At 39.4% G+C, this 16,324-nt stretch overlaps 2 protein-coding genes across 5 annotated transcripts; one reads left to right on the plus strand and one right to left on the minus strand.

Annotated features, from left to right (window-relative positions):
* The first annotated feature begins 492 nt into the window (after positions 1–492).
* gucy2g (guanylate cyclase 2g) lies at positions 493–11,908 on the plus strand. Its single transcript, XM_058620280.1, has 22 exons — positions 493–831; positions 944–1,292; positions 1,393–1,502; positions 3,013–3,195; positions 3,343–3,487; positions 3,901–4,036; positions 4,123–4,226; positions 4,341–4,507; positions 4,598–4,738; positions 6,230–6,313; positions 6,509–6,613; positions 6,718–6,789; positions 6,903–7,059; positions 7,150–7,305; positions 7,997–8,174; positions 8,257–8,397; positions 8,556–8,748; positions 8,844–9,018; positions 9,353–9,451; positions 10,659–10,750; positions 10,844–10,951; positions 11,042–11,908. The coding sequence occupies exons 1-22, from the start codon at positions 493–495 to the stop codon at positions 11,135–11,137; spliced, it is 3,330 nt and encodes a 1,109-aa protein (XP_058476263.1). The 3' UTR covers positions 11,138–11,908.
* Positions 11,909–11,983: 75 nt separating this feature from the next.
* tectb (tectorin beta) lies at positions 11,984–15,337 on the minus strand. 4 transcript variants are annotated; one of them, XM_058620279.1, is made up of 11 exons: positions 15,254–15,337; positions 15,088–15,166; positions 14,648–14,838; positions 14,062–14,213; positions 13,879–13,951; positions 13,596–13,699; positions 13,389–13,472; positions 13,139–13,301; positions 12,766–12,847; positions 12,380–12,412; positions 11,984–12,288 (listed from the first exon to the last, which is right to left on the minus strand). In XM_058620279.1, exons 2-11 carry the CDS (start codon positions 15,155–15,157, stop codon positions 12,215–12,217), a joined length of 1,026 nt encoding a protein of 341 aa, XP_058476262.1. In that variant the 5' UTR covers positions 15,158–15,166; positions 15,254–15,337; the 3' UTR covers positions 11,984–12,214. The 4 variants fall into 4 exon arrangements, with proteins under 4 accessions (XP_058476262.1, XP_058476261.1, XP_058476259.1 ...); XM_058620278.1 differs by having other exon boundaries at positions 12,380–12,415; XM_058620276.1 differs by having other exon boundaries at positions 13,879–13,981.
* Positions 15,338–16,324: the final 987 nt, after the last annotated feature.

Below are 16,324 nucleotides of genomic sequence, written 5' to 3' on the forward strand. Positions count from 1 at the left end.
TCAAGCATAAGCTGGTTGGACGACCCCAAATCTACGCCGTGCTTGCGAACAGTAAAAAGTTTAATTTCATAGGCTGGTGTTTCCCAAATGACCCATGATCCAATTCATTGTATCATTTAACCAAATATTATTTTTGAGGTACACCAACCATATCCAAGAGATGTACTGCATGAATCAGAACATACTATTATGCATGTGTTGTTTTATAAGGTAGATGCTGAAAAACATAAACCATCATTGGTTCCGGCTCAGTCTGTGGGAATGACTGGACTAAAACATGAAGATTTGTGCATGGTTTTACACCATAGGAAGGACTAAAAACAGATGATGTATTACCTCTATATGTGTACCTCCCACTCTACACATATTTACATTGTCACCTCCCCAAACAACTTTCCAGCATCACCAGGGAAGATGGTGTTATTTAAGCCCTGTAACACCTAAGCAACTGATAGGATGAGAGGGATGTCGAGGGCAGCATATTCTCCAGGCATGAGCCACATACTGGTACTTCATTTCACTTTTGTGTTAAGTGCAGCTGCTCTTCTTAACAACAGCACAAATGGGTCACAGCCGTACAAGTTGATCATTGGCTTCCAGGCTCCCTGGAACATGTCCTTCCCTTTTAGCGCCCTGCGCCTGGGCTCAGCCATGCAGATCGCCGTGGAGAAGGTGAACACAAATCCCTCCTTCCTGGGCAACTTCAGTCTGGATTTTGTGTACATGGACACAGACTGTAATCCCAAACTCTCCCTGGGAGGATTCATTCATCAAGTCTGGAAACAAAATGTGTCTGCACTCTTTGGTCCAGCGTGTCCAGGAGAGGCTGAGGTATGAATCGTAGTTATCTTTGAATTGTACTAATAATGTTCCTCCTTTAAAGGCAGTATAAGTATTGCTTCTCCTTCTTGTCAATCAAAAGATTATCCTTACTCCTCTTCAGGTTACAGGTCTCATTGCATCGGCATGGAACATCCCCATGTTTGGGTTTGTGGGACAATCGTCCAAAACAGACAACAGTGTTATCTATGACTCCTACATCAAGATTGTGCCCCCTCTCAAAAGAAGCTCCGAGGTCTTGGTGAAGACGCTGGAGTTCTTCGGGTGGAAGCACGTGGGGATTATCGGAGGGGGGTTGGAATCCAACACCTGGGACAAAGTGGACGCTTTGTGGAAAACGGTGGAGAATCCACTGAGAGAGAAGTTCAAAGTAACCGCCGCGGTGCAGTTTGACACCAGCGATCCTCAGCTGGTTTATCGGAACGTGAAGTACATCGCAACCGTTGCCCGGGGTGAGAGAATCTTTCTGTGGCTCTGTGAGACAAACCACATGTAATCCCACGTGTCCACCTCTGTATTTGTCTGACGTGTCCCGCTGTGCTGTGTCCTCAGTGATTGTGGTGCTGTCGAACAGCGAGGACTCGATGACTCTGCTGCTGGAGGCTGAGCGACAGGGACTCATGAATGGTGACTATGTTTTCTTCCTGGTGCAGCATTTTGAGGTCAGTGGAGGCGTGGTGAGTAAAACTTTCATAACACAGTAACACAGGTGGGATAAACAGATTGTTGAGTGGCAGTGTCATTTGTAACCATGCAGTCTTTTAAGTTTGACATCACTTTGAGCTCATATTTTGTCTCTTTATATTTGTTGTACATAATTCTGTGGTCATATTTTGTCTCTTTATATTTGTTGTACATCATTTTCTGGTCATATTTTGTCTCTTTATATTTGTTGTACATCATTTTCTGGTCATATTGTGTCTCTTTAAATTTGTTATACATAATTGTGTGGTAACATTGTGTCTCTTTTTATTTGTTTTACATAGTTTTGTGATCACATTATGTCTCTTAATTCGTTGTACTTCATTGTGTGGTCATATATGATCTCTTTTGAGTTGTTGTACATAATTCTGTGGTCATATTTTGTCTCTTTATATTTGTTGTACATCATTTTGTGGTCATATTTTGTCTCTTTTGAGTTGTTTTACATCGTTCTGTGGTCGTATTGTGTCTCTTTATAATTGTTGTACATAATCCTGTGGTCATATTGTGTCTCTTTATATTTGTTGTACATAATTTTGTGGTCATATTGTGTCTCTTTAAATTTGTTGTACATCATTTTGTGGTCATATTTGATCTCTTTTGAGTTGTTTTACATCATTTCGTGGTCATATTATGTTTCTTTATATTTTTTTGTACATCATTTTGGAGTCACATTGCATTATTTTGTGATTGCCACTCTGACTCAATGTAGCTAAACTCTCTGGTACATTAATATTATAACTAAAAATAACGCATACAGTATGTCACAAGCTGCTATGTGCTTTTTCTGAAATGTGTATCTTTCAAGAATGTATTGCATTTTCTTAAATTATTATTCAATCGCTCATGAATAGCATAGTATAGTAATAGTAATATCCTATTCTCCATTATATACGGCCTATGAAATGATTGTTTTATAATGTAATTACAGTGTAAGAAATGATGAATGTATTTATATGAGGCTTTAGCAGTCAGAGTCATGCTGTTCACTCACTGCAGCTCAGTGTGAAATCTTTATATTATCCAGGTAAACAACTCTGAAGTAAAATAGATACTGCATTTGTCTTAATTCTGATTGCTAAACCCTCAGATTAACTTCATTTGACATCCGGGACGATTTTCTTTTTGCACATTACAAAAATATTAATAATATTAACGTTTCTTTACTTGTGTGCATTATCAAATGTGACCCTACTTTACAACATTTTATCTGCATATGTTTTCATTCAAGTTGTTTAATTAGATTAATAGGTCAACGTATTCTAGAGGCTGACTAAAGCACACTTGTCATTTCTAATCTGTTACCATTTCAGTTGAAATGACAAATGTCGCTGACAGATTTTCTCAGCTGCAGTCATCAAACTATCATTTGCTAACGTTAGGTTTGTGCAGCAAAAATAAATCTGTGAAAAATGAACTGATCTCATCTATATTTTTGTTATTAATATGTCTTGCTTTGTCCTTGGGCAGGATAACTTGTGGAAATACGCCCTGAACAGCTCGATGAACCAAGCTGCCCTGAGAGCATTTGACATGACCTTCATCATTGGCCAGAAATCTTATGAAGGCTACGAGTACTACGACTTCTTTGAACAAGTGTTTGAAAAACTGCGAGGACGCCCATTCAGGAGCAACCTGACATCTGCAAAACAGGTTAGCACCTGTGATAATCACACATGTGATTAAAAAAAAAAAAAAAAAAAAAAAGACAGTTAAGGTCTTGGAAACTAAAAAAACATTTACACTCCTTCTGTTAACAGAACTAAAATCACAGATACATATATATATCTGTAATTTTAGGTGAGCCCCTATTCTGCCTACCTGCATGACGCCGTGCTGCTCTATGCAATGGGACTGAAGGAGGTCCTCAAAGACGGGAAAGACCCTCATGATGGACGTCAGGTGCTTCAAACCCTGAAAAAGAAAAACAGCATTCGCTTTTATGGTTGGTGTCTGCTTTAATCGGTGTTTTGGTAAATAAGGCTATTCAGAAGTTTGTGAAATTAAAGGAATCCATTCATACATTTAACATGGGAGCTTTTTCTGAAAAGAGTTTACTTACAAAGTAGTGTTTATTCTTTTGGACATACTATGTTTTCAATTTCTTGGAAAATACCTATTATTATGCATAATATACCTTCAAATTTGGTAATGTAGGCTCCATGTTTTGATCATTCTAAAAAAAAGAGTAGTTTGAGTTTCCATTCTAGGTTTCAGGGCTAAATCCATCTCTCATGGCATAAATTCTTTTTTAAGTAAAGTAGTTTTACACACTCATTTCACTTTATTGCTCAGCCCAAACACTATACCAGACATACGTTCCAGACTGTTTAATAAAATTAAGACTTTTTATCACAGGTGCCTCTGGATTAGTCCACTTTGATGAAGACGGAGAGAGAAATGTGGACTATTCCATTTTAGACCTGCAGTACAGTGGAGACGTCATTAAGTTTGTGCCCATTCTCCAATTTGACAGTCAGTCCAAAAATATCCGGTAACAAACCTTGTTACTTTTCAAAGTATTAAAGGCTTTGTGCATCGACAAGTCAGTGAAAGAAAAAAAAAAACATGTCATTTCAGGCCAACACCTATGTATACTTCTGTGGTTTGGCCCAAAGGACGAGCTCCAGCTGATAAACCAGAATGTGGATTCAACAACGAATACTGTGAATGGCTGAGTAATGGTAAATACCTAAATAAATATTTAAAAGACTCTTAAATAAAACCTGATTTATGATCAGCTGATACTGCACACTGAGTCCAAGCTAACTGCCTTCATCTGTATTGATGGGATGCAGACGTCGTCCTGCTCACCCTCGTTGTGACCTTCCCGATGATTGGCGTGCTCGCCGTCCTCTGCATCGGTCTCCTCACTCTGCAGAAGTCCCGCCTCCAGACCAAACTCGATGACTCCTGCTGGTGGCTCATACACTACAGCGACATCACCATCGTCAGGGAGCCCACAGTATGTGTGAAGAATAAAAAGTGCATAAGCACATATGTGTGTGTGTGTGTGCGATGGTGGTCACATTTGGTGTGGATGTGTCTCCTCCAGGGAAACCACGGTTTATCTTTTAGCACCACAAAGAGTCAGAGTGGGAGTGGGGGCTCTCAGTCCAACTTCTCCAGCAACAGCTATGGCCTGAAGGACAAATCAGGGAGAGAGCACATCTACGCCACCATAGGACTCTACCAGGTAACACTTTACTACTAGCAAGGTGTCATTCTTTTGTTTCCTCTGTCATTCCTTCACTTTGAAGGAAACTCAAATTCAAGTATCAGAAAAATACAAAAGCTGGTTTGCAACAACACAGTTTGCGCCAATCATTAACATCAGAGTATTTGAATATTTGTATTATTGCTGTATAAAAAAAAGGTGAATGTAGTTCCCTGGTTGCATAAATAACATCACCTACACTAGCAGTCTTGTATAAAGTATCTTAAAGGGATACTTGAGTAAATGCAAAGGTATCTTCCCAGAAAATGACTTTGGTAGAAGTTGAAGTAATATTACTTAAGTAAAAGTTTTAAAGTATATGTACTTCAGTATCAAAAGCCATTTTCTGATATAAAATGAACTTTAGGAGGAGTTAGGATTTAGCTATGGTGGCTCAGTGGTGGGGGGAGTTGTCTTTCAGCTGGAAGGTTGTGGGTTCAATTCCTGGCTCTGCTAGTCTCTATGTGTCCTTGAGCAAGACACTTAATCCCACGGTGAAGTGTGTGAATGGGTAAGAAAATTATAATGTAAAGCAGCTCATCAAGACTAGAATAGTAATGAAATGCTAGAAATATAAATAACAAAGTACAGATATGTGAATTTTGTACTTAGGTATGGTAACAAAGTATTTGTACTTTGTTACATTACAACACTGACTACTAGACAATACTAGCTGTCAGTCTCACTGGGGTCCACTCACATGTGCTGTGCTTTATCGTCTATTTTGGAACTGGAACACAATTGACTGAATTAAATTCACGTTCTTTTGAAGAAGACCTAAAAACTAGCAATTGAGACATTAACTCCTCAGGAAAATGTTTTGCTGACGTTCAAATCAAATCAAATCAAATCAAACATACTTCATTATTGTCCCCGCAGAGACAGTTTTCCTGGGCAAAAGTGTTACAGCAGCTGCACAGAACACAAGGCGGCAGAAAACAGCAGCATAAACAGTGCAAAAAATAACAAGAACACACTGAAACAAGAAATGCAATATGCAGTGGACTGCACCTGCCCTGACACATAAAAACATTTTAAAATAATAAAATAAATGGCTGAACTGGCCTGAACTCATTAATCAGTAAGTGTAGTAAGTGCAGTAAGAGCAGAATATAGTGCACTTCATCGCTCTGTAACGTCTACGTGAGGGTAACAGCTCAGGGTCGTGTAAGACGTGTGTGTAAGGATGTCCTCACAGATGGAATCGAGGGACGGATAATCTCGTTTGAAATTCTGTTTTATTTGTAAGAGTAAGATTGAGTGACATATTCAACATACATTTATTGTTTGTCCATCATGCACAATGAATAACCGATATTATCACGTTCCATTGTGCGTCGTTAGGGACTTTTGTACGTTACATGCACATTTTGTGTGCACTGATTTATAAGAGTATAAGAGAAAGTGTTTTTTTGTGTTGAAAAATGAATGAAATTACTTTTTTTTTTAAAGTTTTCAATTTCCATACAGGGGAATCAAGTGGCTGTCAAGTACATGAAGAACCACGGTGGTTGTAATTTCCAGAAGCCTTCAATTATCAAAGAGTTCAGTGTGGTAAAGTTCCTCATTTTGGTTTGGACAACATTTTTCTCAAATCCAGCTATGGTTTATATACAATTAAACATACTGCTGTGAAATTGGAGAGGAAACACACCTTTAGCTTAACTTAGTTCTTTATTTTGTCATTAAGTGAAATGTGCATATGTGTGTGTGTGTGTGTGCCTAACCATCTTCACCTCTTCAAGACAGATGAAAGAGATGAAACATGAGAATTTGGTGCAGTTCTTCGGTGCATGTGTCGAGCCTCCAAATGTTTGCTTGGTCACGCAGTACTGCAAGAAAGGCAGTCTGAAGGTCAGAACCACAGCGTGTACTTCTTCACATTCTTGTTCGTGTTCTTTTAAGGCCACAGTAGGAATGTTACATCCTGTTTCATATTGCTGTGTTTTCCCCCGCAGGATGTTTTCAAGGCGTCTGATATTGAACTGGATTGGATGTTTAAGCTCTCTTTTGCTTATGACATTGTAAATGTGAGTCAAGTTACCAGTGGTTGTTATAATGTAAACAGGGTTTTATTCATTGATATAATAACACAGGGGCGTCAAAAATACTTGTTGTTAAAATGAATTTCTTTGTGATCCAGGGAATGGAGTTCATTCACAAGAGTAGCCTGAAATTCCATGGGAATCTTAAACCCGACACGTGTCTGGTGGACAGTCGGCTACAGATCAAACTCTCAGGATTCGGACTGACGGAGTTTAGAAACAAGATGACCACACAGGAAAACCCCCACTATGATGGTCAGTGGTTGCACTCAAGTTCCAAATATTTCTTTCTTCATCTGATCAAACATTTGACATGATTTAAACTGTAACTGCTCATCGTCGCAGAGATGTACTGGACAGCTCCTGAGCTCCTGAGAGTATCTGGTACCCTGCCTAATGGGACACCTAAAGGAGACATCTACAGCTTTGCCATCATAATGTGGGAGCTCATGTACAACTCTAGGGCTGGACCGTACCATGAAGTCAACCTAGAGCCCAAAGGTACAGCTGAAGGAATACGCACCGCCACGCACCGCTCAGGACAGTTAAAGCAACACTATGTGACTCATAATGTTGAATAGAAAGTGACAAACAGGCTTTGTTTTCTGTACATGAGACGACTCATCCACTCACAAATATACTTCCCACTTGTGCAGCTGCTCAGCAAATATACATAGTGTTGCTTTAAGAGTCTTAAGTTGACGATAAAATTTAAAATTTAAAAGGAAACTCATCATTTAATACATACTTTAAGAAATAAAATATTTTGTAAGACTAATATTGGTTTGACATGCAACACAACTTTGTAACTATTGGCTTTCTAGGACTAAAAATCGATATTAATTCTCCATTATAGCTTTTAAACTGTTATGATAGTGCCAGAAAAGGCTTAGGTTTGATTTGGAGAACCCAAATATTTGAACATTTGATAAAATATTTACATATTTGATAATATACCGCCTAACAATATTCACAGTGGGAAAAAAATCCCCTGATAAACAGTGCACGTATGGTCAATGTATCTAGTGAATTTGTCTGCAATGTTCACAGGCTTGATTTAGCATAACATACTAAAGTAGAGGGAAAACAAGATAAAAAAAAAAATCCAATTTCTAAATAACTTCATAAACCATTATTTCCACTCGTTCTTTAACTGCTATAATTTCTGCTTCTTGCTCTTTGTTTCCTACAGAGATTATCATGCAGTTGCGGACACCTTACCAAGGGCAGCCCCTACGACCAGTGCTTTCTGAGCAGCTGTGTGACGAGAACATCAACACACTGCTGAGGGCCTGCTGGAATGAAAACCCAGACCACCGACCACCGTTTGGGTCATTACGGAGGGAGCTGAGGGACATCAGCCCTGACAGGTCAGGCTTCAGACACTTTCCTTAAACCGGTCATTTATTTTGTTGGCAATAGATAGTAACTGAAATCTTTGCTGTACTGTAGCCATGCAAATATACTGGACAATATGGTGGATAAGTTGGAGAAATATGCTAATCACTTGGAGGACGTGGTGGAAGACAGGACCAATCAGCTCACAGCAGAAAAGGCCCGTGCAGACAGGCTTCTCTCCAGCATGTTGCCAAGGTAAATCCACATGTAGCTGCTCTTTGTCTTTATGCTGTTGATTACAAAATGGCACAGGACCCCCTGCGACCCTCATGTGGAGGATAGAGGTAGAAGATGGATGGACTACAACTCCTCAACGCTTGACCTTTTTAGTGCTGTCCTTTCACTGGTTGCAGGTACATTGCAGATCAGCTGATGGCAGGGAAGTCAGTGGAGCCCCAAAGCTACGACCTGGTGACCATTTTCTTCTCCGACATAGTGGGTTTCACCTCCATGTGCTCTGTGAGCTCTGCGATGGAGGTGGTCACGTTCCTCAACGACCTCTACAGCCTCTTTGACGACATTATCAAGATGTACGACGTCTACAAAGTATGTCAAAGCGGTCGGACGCAAGAGTTTTAAACATCTTGTCCAGAAAGTATTCCTTTAAAAGGCTAAATCTTTGTTGCCTTTTCATCTTAAAGGTGGAAACAATTGGTGATGCATACATGGTAGCCAGTGGTCTACCTATCAGCAATGGCTACAAGCACGCTCTGGAGATATCCACAATGGCTCTACACTTCCTGAACGCCATTAAAAACTTCCAAATCCACCATATGCCAACTGAGAGTCTTGCAATTCGCATTGGCATACACTCTGGTAAAGACAATGCTCTTAATAATAGACTAAATCAATTTAATATTTATCAAAGGAAAAATCTGAATTTGTTTGCTTTTGCCTTCAAGTTGGTCAAGTTGGCTAACAACAACTTGTGTCAAAATAGCTGATGTGAAACAGGCCTTTTAGTCCATTGTTTTTATCCATGTTAATATTTGAGTTGAAATATTGCACACTGTCAGCAGTTTGCAGTAAATCTGTGTAATTACATCATAGCAGTCAGTATGACTTTTATCATGTTGACTGTAATAGTGATGGAACAATTGTAGTTAAAGATAAACTTAAGTGTAGGCAATGAATGCATATATTTTTGTAGGTCCAGTGGTTGCAGGTGTCGTAGGCACCACGATGCCTCGCTACTGTCTGTTCGGAGACACGGTGAACATGGCTTCTCGGATGGAAAGTAACAGCCTACGTGAGTGAACTGCGGTACCTGTTTTGTTTTGTTTTTCATTTAATTCTATAATGGACTTTTGGTCCACCATGATTGTAAAGGTTGGACTGAATAACTGTATTTTGACAACTCTTTGATTGGTTTGCATGAATGTTGGTGCACATGTCTCATTATGATATTGCAGTTAAGATATTCATGATATTATTTCACAGACTTTCAAAGTAAAAGAGCTTGTTTTAGTAAGGAATGATGCAAACTTCACAATAATAAACAAATAAATGATGCAAAATAAAGCTATTAATATCAAAAACAGATAAATAAATTGAAAATCTTTAAAAAGTACTTAAAGTAAAGTAATTAAAACATCAAACAAGCTTACATATATGTAATTAAATGCTGAGTGCATTTAATAATACAATAGATAAAACTCAATGTTGTATAATGTGTTACATTATGAAATATTGCTAGGATATATATTTAGTATTATAATATTATTATATTGCATATCACCTCGCTGGCAGCTGTGTCTCAGTCACACACAGTGTCTCAGTGTTTACGAGGAAGGGAAGGTCATAGGTCATGTTTTCATTATGTGGTGGGCCACAAGTAATCAATTGGAGGGGCCACATGTGGTCCGTGGGCCTCCAGTTTGACACTTTTGCTCTAGATCAGCGGTGTCAAACTCAACAGAGGGGGCCAAAATTAAAAACTGTGTCCACTGTATTTCAGTAGAACAACACAAACAGTCCTGTAGTCACATATATTAGCCAATATTTATCTGTACTCCATCATTTTTACTCGATCCTCATTTGTATTTTAAAAGCCAAATACAAATAAGGAGCTGAGCCCCCTTAAACCGCTCCCCCATGTTTCCGGCTCTGTGTTTTTCAGAGTCCACATTTCATTTGTTTATTTATTTTACTGGTGAGGTAAAGTGTGGTACTAATCAGTAAGTCGGTGGGGAAAAAAAAGTTATCTCACAATTGCATGGTGGGCCGGATGTGGCCCGCGAGCCTTGAGTTTGACACCTGTGCTCTAGATGATAAATCTTAATGACTTTGGTCATCCTTTAACATCTTATTCAGCTCCACCACCAGCCTACCAAATGCTCAACGGCCAGAGCTATAATATGTGACAATGCTTCAAGTTATGAATAAATAAATAAATAAATAAATAAATAAATAAATAAAAATAAAAAATAAAAGTCACGTCTGTATGTTTTACTCAGCCATGAAGATTCACATATCTCAGTGCACTGCAGACATTCTTATCAAGGCTGGATCATACGAGCTGGAGGAAAGGGGTGAAATCGAAATGAAAGTAAGTGTGCTCCAGCTTTTCAGAGGGTTTACCGCCTCTGTGTGTTTGTGTTGACATGTATTTTTGACCCGTGTGTGCTCGTGTCCGTGACAGGGTAAAGGGGCTCATAAGACCTACTGGCTGCTGAGTAAAGAAGCGTTCAATCCTCCTCCTATAGCTCACAGCTCTCCACCAGCTGACCGTCTAAAACTGCAGCCAGAGGTAAAAAACAGAGAATCAGTCATTGTTTAGTTACCAAGTGATTGACCACAAACAGTGATTTGACCTGCATTTTTTTAATCTCTTCCCAAGAAACCCGCCATGACCAGAGCTTCTGAGAAAAAGGTCCCAAAAATCGTGACCAAAGGTCTCATTACTGAGACCATGATGCCTAAAGTGCACATTTGAAGAGACCAGGGATGGTGTGACCATATATTTTGGATAAATTAGCAGGAAGGTCTGGAAATGTCCATTCCACAGGTCTCACATAATGCACAAGCTTTTGAGTGGGACTGCATGGAGACGAAATGTGGACAAAGGCCTTTGGTAATGATGCAAAACACTGATATAAGGATGCTTATTTATTTGTGAGGAATGATGGTTTTATTTTTTTATTGTGATTTAGTCACAAATTAATAAATAAGCTGAGTCAGAACCACACGGGTGGTAGCAGTTATATTATTCACACAACACTGTATGAAAAATCTAAATCTATATTTGTATTAGGGAGAGATTATCAACATTAACAAATATACATCAGACTGTTTCTGTCCTCTGTCCTGTGATAGTGGCTTCTACCCTTCCATCACTTTGGATTAATGTTATTTTGTTTACAGGAAGATTAAAGAGATAAATGAATATTATGCATGGGGCGCAGGATTAGTCCTTGAAAAAAGGACTTTTATTTCACTTTGTCTTTGTATTCATGTCATGTTTGGGTCAGTGTGCAGTCAGCCTTATTTGAAAACTTTAGATTTTTATCACAAATATAACTTGTAGAAAATGTCTTAACTTTGGCTGATCACTACTTTTAATCCTTTTAATTCCAAGGACATCTGGAGGAGTGAGTATATTCACATGCATCATATTATTTTACCGTCAGTGCAATAGAATAGACCAAAGTATGAGACGTGGGAACTGTTGTTACTATACTGTTGTTGAGATTGTGTTTATTCATTCATTCATAAGCACGGATTCCTGGAGAGATTTAAAAAACAACAACAACAAAAACAATTGAAAACCAAAAAAAGGGAATTGCACAAACGTCTTAATGTGTTTTAATTTTGAATTCACCTTTATTAGACAGCAGTATGTAACATTTTATCTCAAGCATCAATAAATGTGCTAGTTACAATAATACCTGTGTGATAATCAGTTCAATCATTCATTTGAAAGTGGGGGGGAGAATGTGATCACACCCTTGCGGAGTATTTGTATGTAAATTAATATATAAGACTGAGAGAGAGAGAGAGAGAGAGAGAGTTGTTACATTATTAATCCATTTAGTAAATCACAACATGGATTTACCAGGAGAGCCAGCAGGATGAACAGTGAGGCGTCTGTGTGAAAAAGAGGAAAATAAATACAGTTAATCGAACAGTGAAAGGTGAAGAAAAAAAAAAGGTATAATACTGCATCACTGCGACTTACCTTGTATGTATCCGTTATTGGCAGGTCCTTTACCTGCTGAGACATAAAGACATATCATTCATATCATACTATTTACTTTGCTTATTTGGACTATTAATTAAAGGCACCATGCGTTAAAACCCCTTGATAATAAAGACATTGGCCTGAAGATTTACTGTTATTATGTTGATGAGTAAACTAAAGTAGCTCTGTCATCATATCTCAACTACAATAACTGCATTTGACAAATAAACTGTATTTGAGGTAGTACACCATTGAAGGAATGTGTTATTTTACATTAAGTCTTTTCACACATTGGCAATCAAAAGGATTAAAATAGACAGGGAGTTGCTTCACAATCATATACATTTGTACATTCCACACATTGACAACATCTTCAACTGTACCTTTAAAGTAAAACTCAGTAGTGAGGATCCCCCCACTTAACTCTGCCTCAGATGACACACTTCTTCTCACAAAGCAAGGGCTCTTCAGGAAATAAACAACAGGTGACAACAAATGAAAAACAGACAACAGAAATGTGCGAAACAGCAGTGAAATGTCTGCAATGGACAGAACATGGACTGGAGGACAGATGTTTATGAGAATAATGGTTCCCTGGCAGCTGTTTAGGATTCAGGATCCTGATATTACACTTAATAAACAGCAATATATACCACTGTCAATGGTTTTTCTACTATAACAGGTCAAAATGTCTACTTTGATAATGGTAAAAAAAAAAAAAAAGAGGAAAACATTCTGCAGCGGTTTGGTGCTCACCGGCTGACAGGCAAACCGCTCTCCATCACAAACGTGGACCTCGCAGTGGAGCCACACGGTGGACACCTTCTCCAGCCGCTGGAAGCGGAAAGAGTTGAACTTAAACATGGAGCGGCTGTCTTTGCCGTTCTCATAAATAGTCACAGTGTTGTCAGAGGAGCAGCTGTCAGAAAAAACAACAGACATTATTTCAATTTTGCATGTTTTACATAGTCAATAAAATTGTCAATAAACTGAATTTATTCTGTACCTGTTAATAATTAGACTCCACCTCTTCCTGTCCGTCGAGTATGGTGTAGGTGTCGCCCAGCAGTTGTTTATTACGACTTTGAATCTGAGTGTTAAATGACAAACATGGATCAGAAAGGTGGAGTAAGCAAGTATATATATCTATATATATACATATATACATATATATATATATATATATATGTATACATGCAGAATTTTCATATACCTGCTACTTAGTCCTTTTGCTTCAATCCCGATAAAAACCTCCGAGCCAATCTCAGACGTATCGATGACATAGGGAGAATCCTTGGTGTACAGGAACTTTGAATTCTGGAAAATACGTTCACGTTTGTTTTTCCTCAGCTTCCACTCTGTGCCTCTCCCTGACCCAACACTCTCACTCGTACACCAAACACCAAGCAAGTTAACGTTTCCAGACAGTCTCACTGTATAAAACATGTCACACAAGGTTTCCACTGGTGAAAATGAGTCCGTGAGCAGCCACTCACCGTGAACACGTTCATAGACAACTGTGATCTAAAAGTGCCTAAACTCCCATTGTTGACATAAACTGTAGCCACTCTGGAAAAAGCAGAGGGTTTAGTAAAAACACTGCAAGTCATTGGGTTAGAATGCACACAACATCCATACAGTGACTGCGGCCGCCTCGTTTCCCGTCCACCGATGCTTACCTTTGGCTGAACACGGCGTTGTTTACCAGGTGGGCTGCTCGGTACATGCAGCTGAAGGTGTAGTTGACTGGCTGGTTCCTGACGGTGAGCGAGGTGTCATTGGACACGATGGAGTTATAGAAGACATATTTGGGGTCCTTGCCGGACATGTACTGCGGAGGACGTTGTATGTCAACATCAGAAGGAAGACGAATATCACAGGCTTTTCAGAAACGTTCTTCGGATTCACCAGAGAAAAATATTAGTCATAGCCACAGTTGTCTGAATATAGAGGTCATAAATGCTGATTAAGTGCAACTCAGTTATCCAGATTTCAACATTTGAGATGTGTCAGATTTTCTGAAATGCATTTTTTAAAATGGAAATACTGTCTTTTTACTCTAGCCTTCATCTAGCTCCTTTTTATTCCACCCTGTGTTGTGTTTTATCGTGTATTTTCTTTTTAATTTTTTTTTCCCTTTTATTGTGAAGCACTTGTATGAACGGTGCTATACAAATAAAGTTTATTATAAAAGAGAAGGCAGCTTTTTAATGTGAACTCTACTCACATCCATGGTTTTGTAAAGGAGGCAGAATGCTGTCTCACCTCCGACTGTGTGCCACAGTACGAGTGGTTCTTCGGCGTTAGGTCTGGGATAATGAAGCGGTAGTAGCCCGAGCTGTGTATCCCACTATAACAGACGCCTCCCAGGGACAACTGGTCGATCTCCCAGCCGTACGGACACTCTGGGACGTTGGCGATGATGGTGTTGGGGAAACATGACACCATGACATAGTCTGAAACATGAAGCAGAAACAAACACCCGGCCCTTATTTATAACACTGCAACACTGTTTTCTACACTTTCCTGAAACTCTCTTTCCTGAAATCTACTGCAGGTTTCTTTGTCCTGGATTATTCACAGAGAGCATGACTGATACTAGCCACATTTTCAGTAAAACTTAAATCTAATAAATCTTTGCAGGAATACACCACAGACAATCCATCCATTATACCTCCTCACTGCTTGAACCATGGAGTCATTACCTGCTTTTTGGGGAGGGCAGCTCCATGCAAGAGGCATTAATAGCATTAATAAAACCCCAAGAAAGGCCATAATGTGACGCTGCAGGGAGAGATCAAACAATTAGCATTTGAAGAATATAGGCCACACATTCTAAAATGACATAAATATGTCACAAATAAGACTCACCTTGGTTAAACTTGTGTCTCGTCTGATATCAGAGGGTTCTCACTCATGGCTCTCCAACAAGTCACAAGCAACAGTGACTCTTCCACTCGTGTTTTGACAGCTTTAGGAGTCATTTTATACTATCCCAGGTAAGGGTCATCAACTCCCCCCCCATCCCCTCCAGTTTTCATCAACACTCTTCCCCCTGTCTGGACTGGTTTAAGAGCTCTATTGTGGAGCGGCTCACAAAAGCTCTCTGTGCTGCTCGGACATTCACTTTCAAATGACCAACACCACACGGGATTAGCACTCAAGCTGCTTAAATCACCCTTTATGGGTGCGTGCTATATATGCATATTATGAATCTGACACAACAAACGCATTACATTCTACATTTTTAGTGTCACAGGTAAACGTTGAGAACAGGACCTAAGGTAGAGAGACACAGACAGTCGGACTTCTCTTTATTATTGGCCAAACAGGACAGAATGTTCAGGAACATGAAACCGTTTCATGTTCGTAAATAGTGAATAGTAAATAACCTTCAAAACGTGACGCTCTGCTCTGATAAACACGAGTCATATGTGGCCACTACAGTTTCCGACGTTTCTCGCTTTGAACGTGAACTTCACGGCGTCAAATAAGCTCCTTGAAAAGACACGGGAGATAAGAGCTGTAAAATGATAGCAAGGAGGTTGGACACTAGTGTCTTTCACGGGGACAATTCAAGTCATCCAGCGAACGAGGGGACAAACTCGAGACAATTAGCATCCAAATGGAGCGACTGGAGAATTGATAAGGGGTTAGTCTGGGAAGATACCGATCTAAGAAGGGGTTCAGGAGACAGGTAACGTTACAGCATCTGGTGAGCCCAACAATCGGGAGCCACAAGATTCCGCCTGTTATGTAATGGGCGAACCCGCGATCTGAGAGACTCGCTCAGGGGGTGAACGAGTTCATGTGTCGGTAAAGTACTTGGAGATTTATGGGGTGGACCCAAGACTCTGAGTGTTAAACGTTAGTCACTTTAGTTTCAGTGTGGTTTAAATAGTCTGGTTGTCACAAATTTCAAAGATACTGACCATAAAACTG

The sequence above is a fragment of the Solea solea genome, chromosome 21 (genome assembly GCF_958295425.1).
Source record: "Solea solea chromosome 21, fSolSol10.1, whole genome shotgun sequence".
In the NCBI taxonomy this organism is placed as follows: Eukaryota; Metazoa; Chordata; class Actinopteri; order Pleuronectiformes; family Soleidae; genus Solea; species Solea solea.

Excerpts from the sequence above, each read along its gene's own strand:
- tectb (XM_058620275.1), bottom strand. The coding sequence starts at position 15,157 with ATGGCCTTTCTTGGGGTTTTATTAATGCTATTAATGCCTCTTGCATGG. Across the intron at positions 13,473-13,595 it reads GCAAAAGGACTAAGTAGCAG|ATTCAAAGTCGTAATAAACA; the intron begins GTATATGAAAAT and ends TTTAACACTCAG. Across the intron at positions 12,289-12,379 it reads CAATAACGGATACATACAAG|ACGCCTCACTGTTCATCCTG; the intron begins GTAAGTCGCAGT and ends TTTTTCACACAG.
- gucy2g (XM_058620280.1), top strand. The coding sequence starts at position 493 with ATGAGCCACATACTGGTACTTCATTTCACTTTTGTGTTAAGTGCAGCT. Across the intron at positions 7,060-7,149 it reads GGAAAACCCCCACTATGATG|AGATGTACTGGACAGCTCCT; the intron begins GTCAGTGGTTGC and ends TCATCGTCGCAG. Across the intron at positions 8,175-8,256 it reads AGGGACATCAGCCCTGACAG|CCATGCAAATATACTGGACA; the intron begins GTCAGGCTTCAG and ends GCTGTACTGTAG.